Here is a 19,024-nt window from a genome sequence, read left to right on the forward strand (position 1 = left end):
TAGGGAGTGGCAAGAGGCAATCCTAAATGCAGTTATTTGGGTACAATGTGCCCTTCAGAGAGGGCATGGTGACAGCATGGGCTAATTTACAGAGCCGCCAGGGCAATAACTCAGAAAGCAATACTGCCGTCTCCCAACAAAACGAGGCAGCCCCTGGGTTTCATGGTGGTAAAAGCTGCATTACAGCATACTCAGATCCCGGAACCAATGAAAGGAGACAAGTTTACCAAAACGAGTCTTGACACAGAGTACATTTCTGGCAAATACATTATTAGGCACTCATTCTACTCATGTCCTGAAGAAACTATTTAGTTTCCTTATAAGGCCTTTCTTTTCGCTCTCCTCTATAATAACTGATGTCTTCTTAAAGAAACAAAGATAGAAAAGAGAATTGTTCCATCCATCCTCCCCACAACTTCGCACCCCAACTGTGTTTCAGGGAGGTGAGTGGAAGCTCACGTTACTGAGAGCAACAGAGCATTACTAGCTGTTGAAACTACTTTTTAAAAATGAATTTTTGTTTAAGAAATCTGAGTTAATAAGGGAGAAGGGAAGGAAAAGAGAACAATGCAAGTGTCTATGCTGGCTGCCAGAATTAAGGACCATTTGTTTTAACCATGATAGTTTTCTTTAATCCTATTTACAATTTTCATGACTAGACTTAAGATACAACGTGCACATATGGGTAGAGATACCATTGTGTCCTACAAGAGCATAGTAAAAGCCAGCAATTACTATTAGTGAGGAATCAACCTGGGTCTTCACTCCTCTATTTCTATTCATTTGGTTCTGTTATCTACAAACTCCTTAGCAGGACTCCATCTTTTCTTTTTAGTACAGTTCCCTGTTTCCAAACTCTAGTCTTTGGAGTTGTCTCCATCCCAGTCCCTTTCTTTGCATTCCTGACAAGCTCTCCTACCTGAGAAATCTTTCCCATTCCTGTGTGTACGGATGCACACATGTATGGGTGCCTGCCTGAGGGCCTACACATTGTCCCGGGGCTTTTTTTTTTGCTCAAGGCTAGCACTTTACCAGTTGTGCCACCATTCCACTTCTGCCCTTTTGGTGGTTAATTGGGTCTCATGGACTTTCCTGTCCAGGCTGGCTTTGAACTGCAATCCTCAGATCTCAGCCTACCAGAACCTGGCTCCTATTCCTTTTTACTTAGAAAAAATCCTCATCCTTCAAAGAATTGTTTGGTTCCCTCTCCTTCAGAAAACTGTGATGACCCTCACCCTCTAAGAACTCACAGAAGACCCCATGCCACCTACAGCTAGACCTCCTGATTTTTGGGTGATCTCAGAAGCCAAGCAGGGTCGAGCCTGGTTAGAACTTGGGAGAAGACCTTTGTGCTTCTGTCACTGGACTCACATAAGACACTAGCTCCATTGTACTGGCGTGTCTCTTTCAGAGGTCCTGATGACCAGAGACAAATTCTATGGTTTCTATTCTATCTTCCAGTGCCTAAACGAGGCCTGGACACAGAGTGGATAACACAACAAATGTTTTAATGAATAGTAAATATTGCATTGCCATCTATAAATACCACTCTTCCTGTTAAAAAAAAGTTAATTCTTTAAAAGCCTTTCATAAACTAGCAATAACTCTCTCTTCCCCTTATGGCTGGATACACAGTAGAATGCCTTTGAGAGTACAGCCTTTGGGTCAAATCCTTGACAATATTTCAAGCTGGTAGCCAGTTGTATCATTTATGATATCAGAAAGGAAGCTGCTGTCTGTGAGAGCAACCTTGGAACAAATTTATACATAAACACTGGCTCACAATTGGCTCACAGTAACTCATTTTAGCTCTGTTATTAAGAACCTAAGGCTCATATTTGCCCAAAGTCAGAGAGCAAGTGATGAAGCCAAACTAATACAAGGACAAGACCTGGATGAGCTTTTTCTCTAAATGAACTGAGAAATGAGGTTGGCTGAAACTAAGATTTCCCAGAGGGCTGAAAAACTGATGGAGGCAGCAAACAGACCATGGGTATGCACTTTTAGCAACATAAAATGAAAACCCCTTGTTCCTATTCAAAGTTTAGATAATTGCACGCACTGTTGCTGGTCTGTCAAGGAACAGAGTCATCAGGCATTCAGTTTGAAACTGTTTTAAAACTTCTCAAATTTATTTAATTCATGTGGGTAACGTGGGAGAGTACTGTATAAAATCAAGAAATAAAGCCACGATTCAATAATTACTGTCACAGACAGCTCAGAGTTTATGCTGTGTGCTAGGCATAGAGATCGCAGGACGTGTGTTATCCTTTGAAAGATGGAACTCCAACTGTGACCAGATTTTTCTAATTCAGTCAGTTTTCTTACAGAGCCCAGCAAAATAACTTTTCAAAAAACTTGTCTTTCGATTTTCCACTTTCATTTAGAAAAATGACTAGAGAGGATGACATAAATAACCATTGAAAACAAAGGGATTCTTCTCCAGAAATTTTCTCATCAAGCTTTAAGGCCATGCTTTCCATTCCTTTTCATTGTTAAAAAAAGAATTGGTTTTGGAGTATGTCAACCTTTATAAAGCCTGTTATACAGAGCCTCTGCCTTCCCAAGTCCTGTTCTGATGCCAGGGCTCCTCCCCCAAGCTGCTGGTCTTAACCATTAAGTCCATGGTTGCTAAAGAAATTCAAGTTAATCTCAAGGCCAGTTACAATCCTAATCTTCAGCAGGCTACAGTTGACTACTTGCTAACGACACAGGCCAGGCTGAGGCAGGAAGAGAAATCACAAGGCCCTTGTCTGCCATGGGAGAGTCCCAGCAGCAGGCTAGTCTGCATCTCCATCCCTGGAGCTCACTGTGCCAGATCACTGCCACATAACTCCATCTACTGGTCTCACCCACTGCCTGCCCAGTCAGAATGCTTGATACTTACCATCTGAACAGATAATTTCTACAAATAGAAAAGCAAATGTTTTATTTATTGTTTAGATCCACTAATCAGTCAGCCCTTCTTGGAAATGGGCAAGTTAAAATTGCACGAAGTATTATCTGTGTGTAAATGGATACCGAAAGTTCATTGACTTCCTGGAAAACTGCTGTTTCTGAAGGTCCCATTTCCTTGTAGATGCTGTACACTATCCATACAGAGTGTCTTTTTAGTCTTCATCTCATTATGGGTTTTACTCTCTAGGTACTGAGAATGGAAGAAAGGGGAGCAGGAAATCATATAGAGCATAGGATTAGCACACCTGTGTCAGCAACAGGACAACTCCTCTCATATCCATGCTGACTCTAAGTAATTTGTTGGAGTTGGATTCGTCATTAAATTTGTATTTGTGCTCTGCCTGAGGCCTTCCTCTAACCACTAATTAAGCTTTTGTCAAAGGGGAAGAACACAAGTAATGCCCTGGTCCTCAGCCAGGTGTCAGTGTGTTCTATGGTACGGAGAAAGACAGTTACAACAAGATTTTTTTTTCAGCTTTTAGTCCAACAAAGACTGAATAGATTTACAGAAAACAGTTTATGGGGTTAGGGGACAAAGTATGAGAGTGGGGAGAAGAAGAAATGGTGGTGGTGAACACATCCAGTAGAATTCATGGACAAAAACATTCACACACATACAGAAGAGAGGAAAGAAATGGGTGGGGTCCAGTGGATAACTATACAATCAATCCCAATTTAATTTTGGAGTGAATTTTCTCACACTGGTCAAAGACTGTGCTTTAAAAATGTGCTGGGCACCAATAGCTCACGTCTATTATTCTAGCTACTCAGGAAACTGAAATCTGAGGAACAAGGTTCAAAGTCAGCCGGGGCAGGAAAGTCTGTGGGACTCTTATCGCCAATAAACTACTACTAAAAAAAAAAAAAAGTCAGAAGTAGAGCTGTGACTCAAGTGATAGAGAAGCTCAGCGACAGCACCTAGTCACACACAAGAAAGTTCAAGCCCCAGGACCAGCACACAAAAAATAGTCTTTAAAAGGTAACAAAACGTTTTAAATATTATTTTGCCTCCTGCTTCTGGTGACTTTTTTTGATTAAAATCCAGAAATGAATAAGCCTCACAAGACGGAAGAACAGTCTTTTGATCCAGATGAGGCGAGGCACTAAGTGAACTTACACAGTAAGTGAGAGTTTATACTTCTTGGTCTTGTCCTCTGACCACTCCATGTCTTGACTGGCACAGATGGCAGTTCATTTCCTCTGGAAGAAGCCAGTGATGGATGCTTGTCTGCTAGCTTTGCCCACAGCAGCCCCTTTCTTGGGCCCCTTCCGTTCATCTTTGGGCTCTTTTTTCAGAGTCATGGCAGGAGGCCTGTGCACAGAGGGTGTCTTCGTCTTGATTTCCTCTTCGCTATCAGTGCAAGATTCACTCTCATAGACTTTTTCAGTCACTAGAACAAGGAAACAATGGGACATGGGTGGGGCGAGTCATTATCAAGAGAATGAGATTTTTTTCCTGGTGCAGTACTCAGGAAACTTTCTCCTGGGACAGCATATCCAGTCTCAGCTAGGAAACATGTGGGACTTAAAGCTCTCACACCTTTTAAATGGAGCTGAGAATTAGCACCGAGCCCTCTTCTTTACTATGTCTCCAGCCACTGAATGGGCCGTTATTAAGTCATATTGGCTAGCTTTCTGAGTTCTACATTTGAATTGTATACCTCAAACACATACTCATACACCTAACACCATTCTCTGACTGGTTTCTTGAGTGTTATCTTCCTCACCATAGTTTCTGCCTATTCCCACTGCTGATTTTCCTGGTCTGTGACCTCACTGTGCATATCCTAAATACAGAGGGCTGAACGTTAGCTTCTCAACTGTTGTTTTTCATTGAATGACTACTAACCCAAGATTCAGCAATCTACATCATGAAGGCAACAGTCCCAAGCAAACCCTATTAAAGGATACAGTTGTTTTAAAAAAGGACAATGCTAGAGTAAGAAACAAAAGTAGTGATTTAGAAGGCCTTCCTATTCAAACTGTGCTCCCCAGACCAGAGGCATTATAATCTCCTATCAGTGTATTAGAAATGCAGAATCTCAGGTTGGGCTGAAGCTCCATGGTAAACTACTTACACAGCAAGCACTGGATTCAATCTCTAGTACCAAAAGAGAAGACAAAAAGAAATGCAGAATCTCAGGTCGTACCTCCAGCCTACTAAACCAAAAGTTTTAACTTCAGGTAACACAAAGTCAGCAAACTAAGAAATGTATTACTTTTGAGAGGGTTCTTAGGGAATGTCCATAAAATACTATTAGTTCAACAAGCATGATCCCAGAATACCTCTCTCATCTCACATGCATCTTCCAAAGTATTATGTACCTTGATTAATGGGACAAATCTCTGAGTGTTATTTATTCAACATCTCAAGTTAGGACTGATAGTCACCTAAGGCAATGGCTTACTGCTCGTTGGTAGTATATGCCTTTGCTATTTCATACACTGAACTCCATGTTCCAATGGCAGTGTGTCTACAATACCACACTTGAGCACGAAGTAGCTCATTATTTCACTTTTTTTTTTCTTTTTTGGTGCTGGTATTGGGGCTTGAACTCAGGACCTGGGCACTATCCCTGAACTTCTTTTCTTTTGCTCAAGGCTAGCACTCTACCAATTGAGTCACAGTGCCACTTCTGACTTTTTCTGTTTATGTAGTACTGAGGAATCGAACCCAGGGCTCCATGTATGCTAGGCAAGCACTCTACCACTAAGCCACATTCCCAGCCCCAGATTGGCCTTTTCACTTAAGGTTTGTGCTCTATCACTTGAGCCATACCTCTACGTCTAGCTTTTTGCTGGCTAATGAGAGATGAGTCTAAGAACTGTCTGCCTGGGCTGGGAAGGTGGCTCAGTGGTAGAGCGCTTGCCTTGCATGCTTGAGGCCCTGGGTTCGATTCCTCAGCACCACATAAGCAAAAAGAAAAAAGCTGGAAGTGGTGCTGTGGCTCAAGTGGTAGAGCGCTAGCTTTGAGCTGAAGAGCTGAGGGACAGCGCCCAGGCCCAAAGTTCAGGCCCCACAACCGGACCTCCCCACCCCCCCCCAAAAAAAACTGTCTGCCTGGGCATCAAACCTGGATACTCAGATCTTAACTAAGATTATAGGTGTGAACTACTGCCACTGAGCTTTTACTTCTTATGAAGTCCTTCATGTTGATTGTGTAGGATACATTACTTGGGGGGAGTTGAAAAATAGGCAGGGCAGCACCAACAAGGTATCTTAAGCAGTACACATGGTTTACCTTGAAAATAAAAAAGAGGGTTTCTATATGCAAAGGTAGAACAACCTCAAATTACACAACAAAAGAGATTTCAACTCAAAAACACAGAACTTTTATTGTAGCTGAACAACCTGCCACTGTCCATTACAAAAATGTGTTATTGTGCATATCAGATTCTTTTTTCATTCAATTGCTATGCTCTTAGACAATCACTTCTTGTCTACAAGTTCACCAATCTTCTCTCAAGTCCCTGTTGTAAATTCCCAGAGAAGGCAAGATTAGCTTTTTAAGCCCACAGAACCAAGGGGATCCAGCACAGGACAGAGCAAGCAAGGCCCCTGTGCTGGAACATTCTAAAGCAGAGGAAAGCGGAACTTTTTTCTTAGTGACCAGAGCCAAGATTCATTCATTAGGTTGTGCTTGGACTAAAATCCTTACTTGAAAGAATTATGTATCATTGCACTCAAGGTTCTTAACAGTCCTGCTGGAGATTGTATGACAACATTCCACACCTAGCTCAACTCAAGTGCTGTGTTTTAAACAAAGCAGTAATTAGCCACAAATATCTAATGAACACAAAAATATTTTACTTTCTTCTCTGAGGGTAGGAGCAAAGGTGATATTGCACCAATACTTGTCTTTCTCCAAGTAAAAGGAGAAAAGTAAGAACTTCAATAGTAAATACATATTTCCACCCATGGCCAAACCACTGTCTTGAAATAACAAAACAAATCCACTCAAAGTTCAGAATTCACAAGCTCAGGTACTTTTGGCACACAAAGTTACTGATGTCTACATTAAGGAAATGTATTTCCCCAATCATGTGCTATGATCAAAATGGCAGAGGCCATGGAAGAGGCCATAGCAGGGGACTTGGAGGAGGGGACAGTGGGGCAGGACACACAGCCACAGAATGTCTTCTCCAGCTTTAATAGCCATGGTGTCTAGGAATTATTTCTGCTGACTCTGAAGAACTAATCAATCTTTTAAATATAGAAATTTGAACTAAGAAAGGAACATCAAGAAGGGATGGGGCATCTTTCTCTAAGAGATATGAGCCGGGCCAAGTGCAACAAAGAGAAACAAGAACAGGTGCTTCAACGGGCAAGAGATTGACAAGGTCAACTCCACAAGGGCATAGTACTGGATGCTGGGCTCTATCTCACTGGACCACAAGTACTAAATGCTGGAAGTCTCACAAGTCTGGTATAATAATGAGAAGAGTAGAAACAGCTAATAACTCAAAGCCTGAGTTCTAATTCCTCTCCTGGCCTTTGTAGCAAGCACATGCTTTTTCCTAACATGGCTCACAAAGAGGAAGAACCAGGGAAGTGATGTGGATGAGTTATACTCATCTAGAACAAATAAGATTAAACACCAAAGATTTGGTGGGGGAGAGGGATATTTTTTCTCTCTCTCTCTTTTTTTTTTTTGTTGGTCATGGGGCTTGAACTCTGGGCCTGGGCACTGTCCCTCAGCTCTTCAGGTCAAGGCTAGTGCTCTACCTCTTGAACCACTGCACCACTTTCAGTTTTCTGAGTGGTTTATTCGAGCTAGAGTCTCACAGCCTTTCCTGCACAGGCTGGCTTTAAACTGCAATGCTCAGATCTCAGCCTTCTGCATAGGTAGGATTACAGTCCTAAGCAACCAGTGCCCGTCTGGGAATTTTTTTTTTTTTTTTTTGAGGGTGCCATTACTGAAGCTTGAACTTGGGTCCTAGGTGATATTCCTTACAATTTTTCACTCAAAATGGTGTTCCATCACTTGAACCACATCCCTACTTCTAGCTTTTTGCTGGTTATTGCTTTTTGCTGGTTACTGGGAGATAAAAAGTCTCACACCCAGGTGCTGGTGGCTCATTTCTGTAACTGTAGCCAGTCAGGAGGCTGAGCTCTGAGGATCACAGTTTGAAGCCAGCCTAAGCAGAAAAGTCCCCATGAGAGACTTTTATTTCCAATTAACCATTCAAAAACTAGAAGTGGAGCTATGGCTCAAAATGGTAGCACAAAAGAGCTCAGGGACAGCACCCAGGCCCAGAGTTCAAGTCTCATGACCAATTTTTAAAAAAAGAATCCCACAGACTTTCTGCCTGGGCTAGCTTCTGAGATCCTCAAATCTCAGCCTCCTGAGTAACTTGGATTATAGGTGTGAGTCAGTGGCACTTGGCAAGAAGATTCTTGGTTCTTTCAACTGAGAAGTTGCTTTCCCACTGCTCAAATTTATAAAACAATCACCCTAAAAAAGTTTTCAAATGTTTCTCAATGTTTGTAAGAATACCCTAAGTTCAGATTATCTCACTTGACTCTTCATAACAACCCTACCAATAGGCAAAATAGATTATTTTACCTCCATGGTAAAGACCAAGAAAACCCACCAGAGCAAACAATTTTTTTTTTTTTTTGGTCGGTCATGGGGCTTGAACTCTGGGCTTGGGCGCTGTCCTTGTGCTCTTCAGCTTAAAGCGAGCACTCTACCGCTTGAGCCACAATGCCACTTCCAGTTTTCTAATGGTTTATTGGAGATAAGAGTCTCATGGACTTTCCTGCCCGGGCTGGCTTGGAACCGCGATCCTCAGATCGCGAGTAGCTAGGATACAGGCATGAGCCACTGGTGCCCAGATACAAATACAAATTTTAACCAAGATGTCAAAGCTTACTTTTATGGCCTATGTCCCAACAAGAGCCCAGGTGTTCTGACTTCACCTGGAGTTCTCTAACTCTGCCACTCCAAGTGGCAGCAGCAATAGCAGCACACAGAGCTGTGTCATATGTGCATATGACTCTATCAGAGATTCTGGTTCCTCTCTATGGTAATAACTCATCTCTGGATTCAAAGCCAACATTTTGTTTTACCTATGCAGTTGTCTTCATCCACAAAGGTTTTAGATTTCAGGACACGCTTTCGTTTTCTTTTGTTTTCTCCACTTGAACTCTAAAAGATCAAAGGACACAGTATTAAGTTAGACAAAGCTATTAAAAAAAAAAAAGTAACAAAAGATTTTAAATCTCTAACAATCACTCCCCAATATTCCATTATGATAAAGTTGAAAAAGAAACTACACTTAAGACAAGTCCTACCACACGGACAAGCTATGTTCTCCATATACAGAGGCTGGATTATTCATTGCTTCAGAGAAAGAAAGCAGCATGCCGAGGAAAGAAATGGATCCACTCAAGCAATAAGGGCCAAATAGAGCCAAATGCTAGTGGCTCACACCTGTAATCCTAGCTCTTCAGGAGATCTGAGATCTGAGGACAGAGGTTCAAAGCCAACCTGGGTAGGAAAGTCCATGAGACTTTCTACCTGTAGTTAACCAAAAAGCCTGAAGTAGAGCTGTGGTTCATGTAGTACAGCACTAGCCTTAGCAAAATAACTAAGGGACAGTGCCCAAACTCTGAATTCAAGCCCCAGTGTCAACACCAAAAAAAAAAAAAAAAGACAAACAGGATAAGGACCTTAGTGGAGAAGAGGCAAGGATAGCAGACCACTACAATTCACTGTTACAAGAACTTTAGTGGAAGATTGGGGCTGTCCTCCATTAAAGGGGTGACCCCTAAATCAGATCATGGGCTTCTCCACCTAGGCTCCTGCTATGATATGTCATATGTTGGTATGTTAGCTTTAACATTTCAACATTATAGTCAATCTATAACAGGAATTAACATCAATTTCCCTTATATCTCCACCAATCCTTCATCCCCCTCTTCTCTTTGGCTAATAGATCAGTGCAAGAATTAAATAAGTCTTAATTATGAATTAAGAGAAAGCCAATGGGTACAAGTTAAAAACATTAGCACTCGTTTTCTCAATATTTCATTATCAACACTAATACATATAAACAAAACACAGCAGAAGAGCAAAGAAAACCCTATGTTCCCATTTGCCAGCTTTTCTCCTCTAGCCCTTTTCCACAATAGCAACAAACATGAGTCATGGGGCTTGAACTCAGGCCCTGAGTACTGTTCCTGAGATTTTTTTTTTGCTCAAGGCTAGCACTCTACCACTTTGAGCCAAAGCTCAATGTCTGATTTTCAGTTGGTTAATTGGAGATAAAAGTCTCATGGCCTTTCCTGCTTGGGATGGCTTCAAACTACAATCCTCAGATCCTAGCTTCCTAAGTAGCTAGGATTATAGATGTTAGCCACCAGAACCTGGCTAGACACAAGTTCTTTCATTGTTTCCTTCTATCTCCCCCCCCCCCGCCGCCCCCCTTAATTCCAACTGCAGTGTAGCACAACAGCCCTGATGGTGAAGGCTATGAAAAACAAAGCAGCTCCCCAAACCCACCTCCATAACCTTCCTGAGACTATGTCCTATAGAAGAATCTCCCTTCAGGTGAGAAGAGAGGGAATACCCACTCAGTCAACCTGTAGGAAGTAGAATGAGATGAGAGCCATCTATTGGCTTTTGTGAAGTCTACAGCAAGTCTTGATCAGCATGCAAACTATATAGATCCTCCTCAGGCAGCAAGCTCTACCAGTGAATTTTTACCTTGACAGGAGGCTCAGGTTCAGTCTTTGGCACTGGATCAGGAGGTGGAGATACAGGAGGAGGTGGGGGCAGTGACTCAGCTTCATAAGCCCCAGGAGAGTCTGGGAAGACTGAAAAAAATGAAATAAGTTTAGATAAGAGAATTGCAAGCTCTAGCTGCTACAATGCCTTCTCTGCCAACATTGCTAAACTTCTACATCTAGAAAGGGGCATTTTATATGGAGTAATTCATGATCCATGATAGCCAAGGCTGCTGCAGTTATCTTTCAATACACATCAATTTTATAACCAAAACCAGAGGATCCAGAATTATCCAAGTTTAGAAGAATCTCAGAGATGATCTTAACCAGATGTTTTACTTTACAGGTTAAGTCTGAGCACAAAGTTGGTTTACAAATATCCACTGATCTCCTACTATGTGTTATGTTATTTTATACATACAATTCTCACATACATAAAAGTTTGGAGAGATTTCTTTACTTGCCAAAGTCATAAAGCCTGTAATGGAGACCGGAGGGTTTTAAAACCCAAGTCCATCTGATTCAGTAGCTTTCTCTATCCACACTGCCTTACCATTCATGACCAGACATTTCTCCTCAAGACAAAATACAAAGACAACCCTCATCCAGATGGTCCACGCCAGAGGCTTTGTTATTGTGACCTGAGGACTACTTGCAATCATTTGAGATGTTTGGGGGGTGGGGGATAGGTCACCTCTGAAGTGATATTCTAACAACCAAGACTATTTTGCATGGGAACAATTTCTGATGACTGCCTCACTGACCAAGTTCTGCTGAGAGTAGGAGAAAATAATGCTATGCATGAAATCACCAGAGAAGAGAGGGCTACAAGAGGGATCTCATTGTTTCTTAGTAGTTACAGAAATAGTGAGTCTAGTAAAGACCCATTAGAAGAAAAGTGAAGACTCCTCAACTGACCTTTTTCTTAATCACCACAAAAGGATTGCTGGTCAGAGGGAAGGGTTAGATACTTAGCTTCATCTGCTCCCTGAATCTCCTGGCTGTATTCGAATTCTAAGCACAAGCCTTGGATCTGAATTTCTCCCAACTGATTAGGTCAGTGTAAAAATTATGACAGTACAGGGTTCATGGCCAAATGATCTGAAGAGGTGAAGCAGAACAAGAGCCAGAACAAAACAGTACAGGCCCACTTTATAAGCTCTGGAAAACAAGAAACAGAAATACAAAAGAGGTCCAACTATTAACCCAGCTCTGGGACACTAGCACAGAGTGGGAGCTTAAGTGAGAGAAGTGTCACATCCCAGAACCAGTTGCCCACTGTTATGTAGAAAGAGATATTCAGAAAGCCAGGCCACAAGGACAGATGTATGTTAGAGTGGTTGGAGGAGTTTGGGCAGTGAAGAAGCCAAAGAAAAAGAGTTGTGAGTACTCACAGTAATAAATTTAGGTGTTCTCATTCTATTTCCAGTTCTGCAACCACTTGACTTACCCAAGGAAAACACTTAATCCCAGTGGCACCATTTAGCCCCTCACCGCAGTGCATGCAGCTGTTTGTTTACCCACATTCCCCCCAGGCTCTGGCTCCAAAGAGGAGGGCTGCCACAATTCCCTTGGTACTCAACACAGAGCAACAGTAACTGGTTTTTTTTGTTGTTGTTTTGTTTTGTTTCAAGTAAATGAAAATAATCACTTTCTGAAATAAATTTGGAATGAGGAACATCCAGGTCAAAGAAGACAACATAGGCCTCCCTCCTCCTTCGGCATGTCCTTAAGAGAAATGCCAAATGTAGGAATTAGATTCTATAACCCAGTACATTGGAAGAGGACAGAGGAGTCAAGAGCCCTTAACAAAGAAATTTCATGAAATCCCTGATATATGGAAAGCAAACAGGAGAACACTGACAAGAGAAAAGCTAATCAAATAATTGAGAAGGCAGAAATTGCTTTCCATGAGAAAGCTTGGTTTAGCTGACTTTACAAATGTTGTATCTATTACTTTGTTTAAATTTTTCAAAAGAAAACATTTTGAGAAATATTGAGACAAAAAGCTGCAGTTTTCTAGACCTCAGGAACATTCTTTTAACCCCAGAAATCACTATCTTATACAGTCTTATACAACTGAGGTTCAAAGAAATTAGAAAAAATAAAACAGCCTTGCTCATATTTATATTTATATGCCAGAATGGGAAGAACGGATAGCGTGCCTTCCTGCTTTATTCTATCATCAAGCCAGCACTAGGACTCAGCACATATTTAGTGACAGAACTCTAAGATATGCCTGATGTAAAGGGATGAGACAAAGTGAGATAAGGAGTGAAATTGATCCGGATATACTGTATACATGTTTAGAAATGTTACACACAGTGAAAACTCCTCATTTATTCCCTGATGATACCATAAAAAGTTTGATTGTATTAGTAAGTGTTAAATATATCTGAAGCAAATCTACCACTCTTCTGATGAAAGGCACTTAAGTAGTCAAACATCATCTGAGGAAAACAATTTTGTTGGGACAGAATAAGTACTGTGGTCAAGCTAATTTCAGCATCCAGCAGTGGAACCACTTGTTTGTCAAGACTTCTCTGGCAGAGATGAGGAATTAGAATTCCTGGAAAGCACTCATAGCTTCCTAGGAGTCAATTTTTTTTAGATTAATCTGTTTATTTCAAGAAATTAACACATTAAAAATAAACATCCAAGCCACGTTATTCTTTAATCTTTTAAACAAAATGTAAAATTTAAATATCACACTATGGTGGAAATAACAGTAGTAAACCCATCCTTACTCCTTACTTAAAGAGTGGGAATCATTTGCTTATAAACATTCTCCACCTGCTAGGATTGAGAATATTAGCAAATACTTAAAACATATCTGCAGAAATTTTATTTAATATACTCTCCAGCTATGTAGATATTATTATTGATGTTCTTCCTGGGTTTGGTCTCTTTTGCTTTACGAGAGTATGGAGAACTGCTAGAGGTGCTTATGACATTGCCAGGTGAAGAAATAGAAGCTTCAGTGGTAGAGTCCGAGCAAGAAGGTGAAGATATTTCTGAAAGGTTCTAGTAGATATAAGTACCACTGCTCAACACTGACTAAACATGCAACAGAAGAGTGGTTGGCAACAAGAACAGATACTCTGTGTGAAGTACTGTCAAAGTACTAGTGCAGACATCTTTTTTTTTCTTCTTGTTTTCTGGTGGTACTGGGTTTTGAACTCAGGGTATCATGCTTGCAAGGCAAGTACACTACACCCCAAGGAGGTGTGACATATCAATCATCTTATTTGCTGATCATGAAAAACCTGTGTGGTACCATCTTGATTTTAGAAAGGAGGAAACAGCCAGGCACTGATGGCTCACATCTTTAACCATAGTTACTCAGGAGGCTGAGAGCTGAAGACTGCAGTTCGAAGCCAGTCCAAGCAAGAAAGTCTGTGAAACTCTATATATCCAATTGTCTAGCAAAAAGACAGAAGTAGAGCTGTGGCTCAAGTAGTAGAGCACTAGCCCTGAGCACAAAAGCTCAGGGACAGTGCCCAGGCCCTGCCTGGTGCGCGCGTGCGCGCGCACACGCACACACACACACACACACACACACACACACACACACACACACGAAACAAAGATACAGAAGTGAAGAAACCTGTCTGAAGTCACACAATTAGCAGTGCAGGAAAGATAGAAACCAAGTCTGTCTGACTTCAGAGTCCATGAAAATTTCTCTGCTCCTGCTGCTCCTCTGCTAACTATAAACTTACGACAGCAGATTGAGCTAATAACACATTACCAGTATAACACAAACACAACAGGAATAAATGAAGCATAGTGTAAAAGTTTAAAATCCTATTGGTGATGAGACAAAGAAATTTGAGAATAAAATGACAGAGGTTTATAAATTTCATCAAATGCCAAAACTTGTTGCCAGAGGAAAAACTCTAGAGCCCTTGTTCCCATCTCTTATTGAAGGCTGCACACCTCTATCACATTACTTTTACTGCTTTCCAAACTAAACCACCCCACTCATATTTCTAATCACCCTAGGGTGTTATTATTTCTGTGGCCTACAGATCAGAACTACAGAGAGTATTTTAGAAGAATGTAATGAAGCCCAATTAACCACAGTACTTCCTTGCTTTAAGAGCTGACTCCTGCACTAATACTAGATTATATCATCTATTTCCAATATATTAGGCTGATGGTTTTAAAACCTTCTCCAGACTTTTCCCACCAACTTCTTTTCTGATTGGAAATAGGGACAATTATTCCAATGAAGATATAGTCCTAGCTGGGTGCTGGTGGCTCATGCCTTTAATGCTAGCTACTCAGGAGGCTGAGGTATGAGGATCACAGTTCAAAGCTAGCCCGAGCTAGCCCGGGCTTGAACTTTGGGCCTGAGCACTGTCCCTCAGCTCTTCAGCTCAAGGCGAGCACTCTACCACTTGAGCTACAGCGCCACTTCTTCTCTGAAACTCTTATCTCCAATTAACCCCCAGAAAACTAGAAGTGGTGCTGTGGCTCAAAGTGTAGAGAGCTAACCTTAAGTGAAAAAGCTCAGGGACGGTCTGGGAAGGTGGCTCAGTAGTACAGCGCTTGCCTTGCACGCTCGAGGCCCTGGGTTCGATTCCTCAGCACCACATAAGCAGAAAGAAAAAAGCCGGAAGTGGCGCTGTGGCTCAAGTGGTAGAGTGCTAGCCTTGAGCTGAAGAGCTGAAGGACAGCGCCCAGGCCCAGAGTTCAGGCCCCAAGACCGGACCAAAAAAAGAAAAAAGAAAAAGAAAAAAAAAAAAAAAAAAAAGCTCAGGGACAGTGGCCAGGTCCTGAGTTGAAGCCCCATGACTAAAAAAAAAAAAAAAAAAGACAGTCCTAAGTTTACTCTATTTCATCTATCTATATGGACTTTATTTCATTCTTTAAATGATCAGAGCTTTCCTTGATTGCCTTTCTTTCATTCACATAGTTAGGATTCTTCCTTTTCAGTAAATTTAGTCAAAGCATTTGACAAATGACCCAAAGTGAGAACGTAGCAAGTTCCTCTCTGGGATGCTCACAATGCCTACATTGCCAGACAACTCTTAAGGGCACTGCCTTCTCACAGGGCACCAGAGGCTGCAAGCCTTGACATTTATCCATGAACATTAAGAGTTGGAAAGTTACTTTCTAAGAGGTTCAACTGCCTGGTCCTGCTTCTCTCATACTTGTTTTACATTAGTTTTTGCACACATACAAATCCATTTTCTAATTTTTTTACTCTTCCTTTTGGGGAGAACCTCTGTACTATCTTTAGTCCTTCTAATACCATTTCCTGGCAAGTCTTACATTTTTAGTTTTGTCCTAGGACAGCATAACAGGTTCTTTTGGTCATTCATTATTCTTGAATCCCTCTTATTATCTGTTTATTTGTATTTGTCCATGTGCCTTTGTGTGACACTGAATTTCTTTGAACTACATTTCCCTCATTACCTAAAATGGTTTGTATGTTTTAGGCCATGACATCTTGGAGAACTGCTAACAGCTGCTCAAGGTTTTAACCCCTGGTTCTCAAAGCATGCTTTCTAGGGTGGAGATACCTAGCACATCAATTTTGCCTAGGTGCCTTTTTCTTCTGGCTCTTCCTATACACCATATATGATTTCAGATTAAATGAAAGTAGTTAAAAGAATATCCCCTTATTAAAAGAAAGAAAACATTTTAGACAACATGTTTATCCCTTTTTTCTTTGTGTTGGTTAATTCACAAAATAACAAATGATCATGGTTCTGATCAAAAGCTAAAGTAGATTTCAAACAGAAATAGGTGCTATATTCTTTCAACGTTAGGGTTTCAACTCTCACTGTAACCCTAATAAATACATATTTCACTCTTTGAGCATTATAAGAATTGATCCCAGCCCAAAATGAATAAACAATGCCCACCTTCATCGTCACTGCTATCAGACTGAGGAAGTTTGATCCTTCTCCTCTTTTTCTTCATGCCTTCAGTTTCCTTTATTTCATCGTCAGATAACTCTACTCGCTTCCCCCTTTCGCTATCCAGGAATAAATAAAGCATGTTATATGGAATGAACATGTAAATATTCCTATCTTCCTATGTATCTAGCTTTATAAACCATGGTCTTATTTCCAAAGGCTAAAAAAGTCCAAGAGACAAATATTCTTTTTAAGTATATACTGCTAGCTCCCACAACCAGATCACTTTATAGGGTAACCAGAGTAAAACATTTCTCTAGCTCTCTACAGACCATTGGAAGCTACAACTAGATTATCAAGAAAGGTTTCTTACTTTCCCTTTCAAGCATTTAACAAGCATCAAATTAGCAGCTACTTCCTATTTACAAAAGTCTTCAATAAACACTAAAGAAACAGGGATCAGAAAAAAAAAAAATACTGTTCTCAAGAAGCTCTGGCCAGTCAGGTACCAGTGACTCATTCCTGTGTAATGCTAACTACTCAGGAGACTGAGATGTGAGGATTCTGGTTCAAAGCCACACTAGGCTGATTGGATTGGAAAAGTTCTTATATCCAATTAATCACCAAAAAGATTCCAAAGGGAGGTGCAGCTCAAGTGGTAGAGCACCACCCTTGAGCAAACAACTTAAAGGATAGCACCCAGGCCCTAAGTTCAAGTCTCACTACCAAAACAAAAAAGATCTGGCCAGTCAGATGTGATGGGTACATATAATTCTAATGCTTGAGAAACTGAAGAAGGAAGATAATGTATTCAAGGCCAAACAGGACTACATAGTAAGACCCAAAATAGAAGCTCCAGCCAACACCACTAGTTATAATGCAATATGATAGACTTTAATGGACAAATAAAATGTTGTGGGACATAAGATTGTTACTTCAGAACTTTTGGATATTCTACCACACTGTTCACTTGATCGGTGAGTAATTTATATGCTAGAGATAAATACATTTAACTCATAGTCTTTGTCACTAAGTAATGTCTTCAGTTACCCTATCAACTTTTCTTTCTATCTTTTATTAGAAAAAGACTAAACCAGTATAATCCCTTAGAAAGGCTAACAAATAAACTCCAGGAACTGGGATAGGTGGGAGTCAAGGGGCAAGAGGTAGGCGAATGAAGAGAAGATGGGGAAAATGTAGTCAAAACCTCCATGCCTATCTTACAAAATTAAGGAAAGTGAGAGAAGGGGGAGGGAGTGAGGAGGAGTGAGAATGTTTGAAGAGGTAAGTTGACCAAGACACATTGTATTCATAAATTGCTTTGAATGGTAACTCCTTTATACAACTCCTTAAAGATAATAAGCAAATAACGACAACCAAACCCAAAATAAGTAAAGGAAAATAGTTTTTAAAGTATATTAGTTGTAAAAAGGAGTTTCATTGTGACATCTCCCCACACACATATAACATATCCCTATCAACCGCTATCACATTCTTCATCATCCCACTCTCTGCCTATGAAAACCACTCTAATAGGTAACATTGGTCCATTTTCATTCACCCTTTTTACTAGTCCCTCCCCACTCTTGCTGGTACTTATTCCCCCAATGGAGCCTGCCCTATACCAAAAGGAAATAATTTTTGTTTTTTCGGTTGGTCATGGGGCCTGAACTCTGGGCCTGGGCACTGTCCCTCAGCTTTTCAGCTCAAGGCTAGTGCTCTACCACTTGAGCCACAGCGCCACTTCCAGCGTTTTCTGCTTATGTGGGCTAAGGAATCAAACCCAGAGCCTCATGCATGCACGGCAAGCACTCCACCACTGAGCCACCTTCCCAGACCCGGAAATAATTTTTTAAAGTATGAACATAAATCAATGTAATAGAAAAATATAAAGAAAAAAAAACCCTCGCAAAGACAAAGGTTTTATTTTTGAAGAAAAGACTACTAAAATCAATAAGCCTACTATAAAACTGACTTACAAAAATACACATTTTACCAATCAGGAATGAAACAGTGATGGACTCTATAGTGCTGACTGAAGGTTTACAGATGCTTAAGGGACAGGCTGTATTACCAGTGACTTTATGCTAGTTAGCCCAATAGCTCAGATGAAATAAAGTACTTTAAAAACACAACTGACTCAAAACTGATCCAAGAAAGAGAAAATTTGAATGACACTATGTAAAGGAATCAAGTTCACAACAGGACTGGGAATGTGGTTCAAGTGATGAAGCACTTGCCTAGTAAGCACAAAGCGCTGAGTCCAATCTCCAGTACTGCCAAAAGAAAAAGGAGTCATTTACAATAAACACCTTCCTGTTTAAAAAAAAAATCCAGGAGTAGGCCAAGGCCCAAATTCACTAAGGGATTTTATCATACATATATTTCTTAAATATACCCAAACTCCTGCAGAAACCCCTGCAAAACCCCTTCTCAACTACTTTTATGAATTTAGCATGACTGT

At 40.8% G+C, this 19,024-nt stretch overlaps 1 protein-coding gene across 2 annotated transcripts in view; it reads right to left on the minus strand.

The window, feature by feature from the left end:
- Positions 1-2,111: 2,111 nt before the first annotated feature.
- Positions 2,112-19,024, minus strand: part of Pold3 (DNA polymerase delta 3, accessory subunit) — a 48,277-nt gene continuing 31,364 nt past the window's right edge. The window contains exons 9-13 of one of the 2 annotated variants that reach the window (XR_011374950.1): positions 16,567-16,679; positions 10,671-10,780; positions 9,032-9,110; positions 4,076-4,349; positions 2,112-3,148 (exon numbers count right to left, since the gene is read on the minus strand). Coding sequence is in view for 1 of the 2 variants with exons in the window: in XM_070035018.1 (XP_069891119.1) it covers positions 4,150-4,349; positions 9,032-9,110; positions 10,671-10,780; positions 16,567-16,679 (502 nt within the window). In the remaining variant the exon portion in view is untranslated. Of the gene's footprint in view, positions 4,350-9,031; positions 9,111-10,670; positions 10,781-16,566; positions 16,680-19,024 lie in introns of both variants that reach the window. The other variant, XM_070035018.1, reaches the window with a different exon arrangement.

This window comes from Dipodomys merriami, unplaced genomic scaffold, assembly GCF_024711535.1.
Source record: "Dipodomys merriami isolate MVZ:Mamm:240054 unplaced genomic scaffold, mDipMer1.0.p SCAF_25, whole genome shotgun sequence".
NCBI classification, from domain to species: domain Eukaryota; kingdom Metazoa; phylum Chordata; class Mammalia; order Rodentia; family Heteromyidae; genus Dipodomys; species Dipodomys merriami.